The sequence below is a fragment of the Sinocyclocheilus rhinocerous genome, unplaced genomic scaffold (genome assembly GCF_001515625.1).
Source record: "Sinocyclocheilus rhinocerous isolate Xijiao unplaced genomic scaffold, SAMN03320098_v1.1 scaffold2496, whole genome shotgun sequence".
Classification (NCBI taxonomy): domain Eukaryota; kingdom Metazoa; phylum Chordata; class Actinopteri; order Cypriniformes; family Cyprinidae; genus Sinocyclocheilus; species Sinocyclocheilus rhinocerous.
In genome coordinates this window covers 111336-117335 of record NW_015656162.1, presented here as the reverse complement: position 1 = coordinate 117335, position 6000 = coordinate 111336, and the positions used below count along the sequence as shown (strand labels likewise).

Sequence of the window (6000 nt, the reverse complement as noted above, 5' to 3'; positions counted from 1 at the left end):
ACAGCGCACCGCAGAAGCTATGATTATGAATGTGTCAGGGGAAAACAATAAGGAGGCTGCATTAACATTTTAATAATTCACTGATAAACTAGTGCTTTCTTTGTTCTCGGTTTAAGAGATGAAGTCGGCGACACTGACTCGTCATCTCCGCAGTAGTGCTGCACCTGTGTGCATGTTTCACACAGATTAATCTGAGAATATTTGTTTTCCATTTGAATTGGTTCATTTGAAAGTAGACATTTCACTCTCTATAGATATATTTTATATGTCTGTAAGGCAAAGATATACACGGAGTTTCGCGCTCAAGTTCACAGAGACCGAGACGGCAGAAAGCGCATCCTGTTCGCTTTCATTATTTCACGAAAGCGTGATTTGTTGTTATTGTGAGTGCACACAAATAAACAGAGTCTTTACAGATTTGAAAGATGTATTACTCTTATCTGTATGAGCAAAAATTACGGAGTATTTTAAGAGCAAGTGACGCACCGGCGCCTCCTGCAGTGAGCGCTAATGTTCAGCTTCCACACAGACACTTGAATAGTGGACATTTCTCTAGCTTAACATTAGATTGAGCGGACATGTATAGTTGCTAATACTTATATATTTCAGATGATAAGCCATATCTGTGGTGGATGATTGATAGGCGAGCGTTTGGACGTCCTGCCGGATGCACTGTATTACCATAGACCAGCCGTTAACGATCTGCGTGACTTTGCCAATGTGGATTTTTTTTCTTCCTGCGACTAAAACAATTTTGGTCGACCACGCCTCTTCTGGTCGACTAACGATTAGTCGACTATTAGGGGGCAGCCCCTACATCTTAATTTAAAATTTTTACATATTTAGAAACAAGACAAAAATACTAAGTAAGATAAGCTTTTTTTTTTTTTTTTGCAGTGTATGATCAGTTTTTGTCTTGTCTGTGAGATCAGTGCAAAACCAGCCTGTTTAGCTTTCAAAGACGTCATGAGGATCTCTCATTAATCCTACTCACCGATTCCTGACGGACGATGGACTGGAAGCAGTGATACGTGCCGCGGTACAAGGGCTTGTCCACGCTCTGAACCTGCAGTCTCACCTAGAAAATGGAGTTTTTCCCATTAAACCTGCTGTGATCAGGCCACGAGTGATGGTTGAGATGCAAAAACACAGCAGAAATCACACAGAAGTGAATGAATCTAGAGCTGATGTTTGACCATATTCAATAAGATTCCAGTCCAATGGAAAGAGAGGAACGGACCCGGGCTTTACTTACGAGCTTAACCTCCGAGCGGCCGGTGTAACAGCCTCGCTCTCATCTACAACAAAGTGACACTTTTGCTGTAAAAGACCCTTCAGCTGTGAACTCATGATCAGAACAAAGGCACCAAGGCAAGACGTATCTTGCCCTTTGCCTTTAAGTACAAAAAACACTCTGGGTTTTAGAAAAGTGTTAGTTTTACGGCAGCGGCTCACAGAAACACACACATGTAACTAATGACAATAACAGACCATAATACTCAACACAATACACTCTGAGCATTCTGTCTCTCCGCTGATGCTTTTTAATGCAGGTATATCATCTAAAGGCATGCGTCTTGATCAGGGTTAATACGCATTTAGGCATTCGATGGCTGCTTTTATCCAAAGTAACACATCGCATTCATTTCAGTAAATGCGTACAATCTGTTCTTGCACAGGAACACACAAACCTCAAGCTAAAACATTGAAATATTAAAGCCATTTATCATTTTAAATAGATTTTAATTGATTATACGATCTAATAGATGACGATTTGTCAAACTGTGAATGCAGAAGCTGACAAACGTGACTGACTTTGTAAGACAATTTGTGCACATGCGTTTGGTGTTTAAGATGAGCTTTAGTAGTAGATGCACTCTTTAAAATAAAGCAGTTTTTGCAGTGATGCCATAGAAGAAGCATTTGTGACCCTGGAGCACAAAACCAGTCATGAGAGTCAATTTTTCGAAATTGAGATTTATGCATCATCTGAAAGCTGAATAAATAATCTTTCCATTGATGTATGGTTTGTTAGGATAGAACAATATTTGGTTGAGATACAACTATTTGAAAATCTGGAATCTGAGGGTGCAAAAAAATCTAAATATTGAGAAAATCATCTTTAAAGTTGTCCAAATGAAGTTCTTAGCAATGCATATTACTAATCAAAAATTAAGTTTTGATATATTTACGGTAGGAAACTTACAAAATATCTTCATGGAACATGATCTTTACTTAATATCCTAATGATTTTTGGCATAAAAGAAAAATTGATAATTTTGACCCATACAATGTATTGTTGGCTATTGCTACAAATATACCTGTGCTGCTTATGACTGCTTTTGTGCTGCAGGGTCACATATATGCTTCCCCAAAGAACCTTTCAACGAAAAAAGTCATAAAAGAACCATTTTTCTTAATTTTTAAAATAAAATTTTACAAATCTAAAGAGCTTTTTTTCTGCTATAAAGAACCTTTAGGCTCCATGGATGTTGAGGGGTCTTCATGGGCCTTTATTTTTAAGAGTGTAGAAGAAGCATTTTTGGTTCCTCAAAGAACCTTTCAGTCAGTAGTTCTTCTGAGTTTTACTGGTTTAGTCAAAGCAGACGTACCTTGACCGTATCAAACGGATGTCCGACCAGCACGCCTGCGGCTCCTGAAACATGAACGCCTGAGAGTGAGTTCAGACTGTTCGAACACCGTCAGCATGATTAGGAACGTGTCTGAGCTGCAAGCTACTGATGCAATGTGTTTGAGCGGAGTCTGAGGCCAGCTCTTCAGCCTTGACCCGTGCGAATGAAAGACACCTGCGTCATTCATGCATGAGGCAAGAGCTGTTTGACCAATCGATGTAAACATCACACGATCATCATCTGCAGACAGCAAAACTAACTCACAGACGTCTTCATGCTTCTCAAGATCATCTTCAGTTCTTATCACACTGCAAAAACTTAGTATTTTGTCTGGTTTTCTAGTATTAATATATAAACATTCTTCAATCAGGATGCATTTACTTGACAAGTAACATGACTTAAGATATGTCTTGTTTTCTGAAAAAATTACAATTTTAGTTTTAGCTTAAAACAAGCAAAAATATCTGCAAATGGGGCAAGAAAAATCATCTTAATTCAAAGGCTAAATATTATTTTCTTGCCCCATTGGCAGATATTTTTGCTTGGTTTAAGGTAAAACTAACAAAATTTTGTTTTTTTTTCTCAGAAAAGACAATTATCTTAAGTCACTTGTCAAGTCACCTTTATTTATATAGTGCTTTTAACAATGCAGATTGTGTCAACGCAGCTTTACAGCATTAAATAGTGTGTCAATAATGCTAAAGGACAATAGTAAACACTCAATTTTCAGTTAAATGCAGTTCAAGTAAATGCATCTTGATTGAAGAATGTTTAGATATTAATACTAGAAGACAAGACAAGACTAAGAGAATCAGTTTTTGCAGTGCAGAATGACTGTTTGATTCGGATTCGCTCAGATTAAATGCATGAGGATCAGGATCATTGTTTATTGGCTCTTCAGATGCTCACATTAAAGTATTTAATGACATTTGTTGGATCCCAGTGTGGGATATTAGTCAGAAGAGTGGAAACGTCTGGAGTCAGTGAGCTGACAGAGTACAACGGGTAACTAGCAATCAGTAACTAGAGTTATTCTCTACTTCAGCAACTGGATTAGTTCTCATTTACTCTGCATGTTATTTGACTGAGTTGAATGTTTCAGTGAGCGTGTGCAGGTCTTCAGTCAGCCGAATGAAGCATGTCTTACCTCCAATGCATCCTGCAACAAAGTCCAGAGCCATTCCTCAGATGATGATGAAGATGAGTGTGGGTGTCTGTGAGCTCTGATCCTCCAGCAGCAGCAGCAGCAGGGTTTGTTCGGTCGGTCAGTTGCTGGACGTCTGTGCTCATGAGCAGCTGCTGCTTCTGTGCTGCTATTTTTACTGAATGAAGTTGATATGAAGGGGAAAGTCCATCTGTGACCAATAGAAGCTCCAGGATGAAGAAACACCCCCATCATCATCATCAAAGCTCATACCTGCATGTCTGCTTACAGACACTGTTGAGTAAAACAGCTGCATTTTCTGTAGATCTCTCAGATCCAACTCTGCAGTGATTTAGAGAGCAGAAGAACTTGAGTTCATTGTAATATAGTGTTGTACACAGGGCTCGACTTGAGGAGGGATGGCATTCCCCTGGTTGAAAACAAAAGACAAAAAGCATCCCCTCAGTAAAACCACCAGATGTTTTCAGATTTGGAACGAATCGAGTGAGTCAGTGATTCAACAGTTCATTCAGATGGACTCACTTGTTTCGTTTCTAACTGAATCAGCCGTTTTGAACGAATCGTTTGATTTGAATGATTCAATAAATCATTTATTTAAACATGGACTTGCTGCCACCTACTGGCGGTTTTATTGTCATCATTATTTATCCACGACAGGCCTAAACCAGACAAGGTGCCAGCACTACCAGCACAAAAACATATTTAGCAAAATATTGACCAAAAATTCCTCCATTTCTGGCACCAGAAGGAAAAAAGCTTATAAATAATAGTTCATTTAATAAGGCAAATTTTTCATTAAATAAAAACCTTTTAAAAATTACACAAATTTTGTAATCATTATGTAAAATTAGCTACAGGAACAACTTTACCGAAGCTTGTGTAAATCCTAGTTTAGAAACAGAGAAACAAATAGAGACATAATTAGCGTAGCTGCTGTTCCAACCAAGCAAAATTGATTTGTTTAACCCAAACTAAAGAATAATAATGTGCATTTGATCAGATATAACTGCAGTACAAGATTATGATATGCATTATTTGAATGCTTGGCCAAAGAGATGTGTCTTTAATCTAGATTTAAACAGAGAGAGTGTGTCTGAACCCCGAACGTTATCAGGAAGGCTATTCCAGAGTTTGGGAGCCAAATGCGAAAAAGCTCTACCTCCTTTAGTGGACTTTGCTATCCTAGGTACTACCAAAAGTCCAGAGTTTTGCGACCTTAGGGAGCGTGATGGATTGTAGCGTGGTAGAAGACTAGTTAGGTACGCAGGAGCTAACCCATTAAGGGCCTTATAGGCAAGTAATAATATTTTGTAACTGATACGGAACTTACTTAATAGGTAGCCAGTGCAGAGACTGTAAAATTGGGGTAATATGATCATATTTTCTTGACCTGGTAAGGACTCTAGCCGCTGCATTTTGGACCACCTGTAGCTTGTTTATTGAAGATGCAGGACAACCACCTAGCAGTGCATTACAATAGTTCAGTCTAGAGGTCATGAATGCATGAACTAGCTTTTCTGCATCAGAAACAGGTAACATATTTCGTAGTTTGGCAATGTTTCTAAGATGGAAGAATGCTGTTTTTGTAACATGGGAAATATGATTTTCAAAGACAAGTTGCTATCTAATATAACACCCGGATTTTTGACTGTAGAGGAAGTAACCGTACATTCGTCTAGTTGCAAATTGTAATCCACGAGATTCTGTGTACTGTCTTTTGGTCCAATAAGTAATATTTCTGTCTTATTCGAATTTAATAGGAGAAAATTATTGGTTATCCAATCTTTTACATTTTTAACACATTCTGTTAGCTTAGATAATTTAGAAGTTTCATCTGGTCTTGTTGAGATATATAGTTGAGTATCATCAGCATAACAGTGGAAGCTAATCCCGTATTTTCTAATAATATTACCAAGGGGTAACATGTATATCGAAAATAGCAGAGGACCTAGGACAGATCCTTGTGGCACTCCATACTTTACTGGTGATAATTGAGATGAAATGACTGAAGACTGTTGGCGTGTGTTAAAGACGCTCATGTTTAACTCATATCAGGGATTTACCCATTACAGTTTTTTACGATTGCTTACACACTAAAATTAAACTTTTCCAACAATTAGCAAAACCTTACACTCAAGGAGCAAAACACAAGGCTAGATTTGCACAACTGTAAGCACATTACGCCTGTGACCAAGTCGACGC

The 6000-nt window shown here is 38.2% G+C and overlaps 1 protein-coding gene across 5 annotated transcripts in view; it reads right to left on the bottom strand.

Moving 5' to 3' along the window:
• The window catches only part of slc25a29l (solute carrier family 25 member 29-like), a 14112-nt gene extending 10161 nt beyond the window's left edge, over positions 1-3951 (bottom strand). Inside the window, exons 1-4 of one of the 5 annotated variants that reach the window (XM_016527174.1) lie at positions 3781-3816; positions 2613-2656; positions 1256-1298; positions 995-1078 (exon numbers count right to left, since the gene is read on the bottom strand). Coding sequence is in view for 3 of the 5 variants with exons in the window: in XM_016527171.1 (XP_016382657.1) it covers positions 995-1078; positions 2613-2671; positions 3781-3814 (177 nt within the window). In the remaining 2 variants the exon portion in view is untranslated. Of the gene's footprint in view, positions 1-994; positions 1079-1255; positions 1299-2612; positions 2672-3780 lie in introns of all 5 variants that reach the window. The other 4 variants (XM_016527171.1, XM_016527172.1, XM_016527173.1 and 1 more) reach the window with 4 other exon arrangements.
• Positions 3952-6000: the final 2049 nt, after the last annotated feature.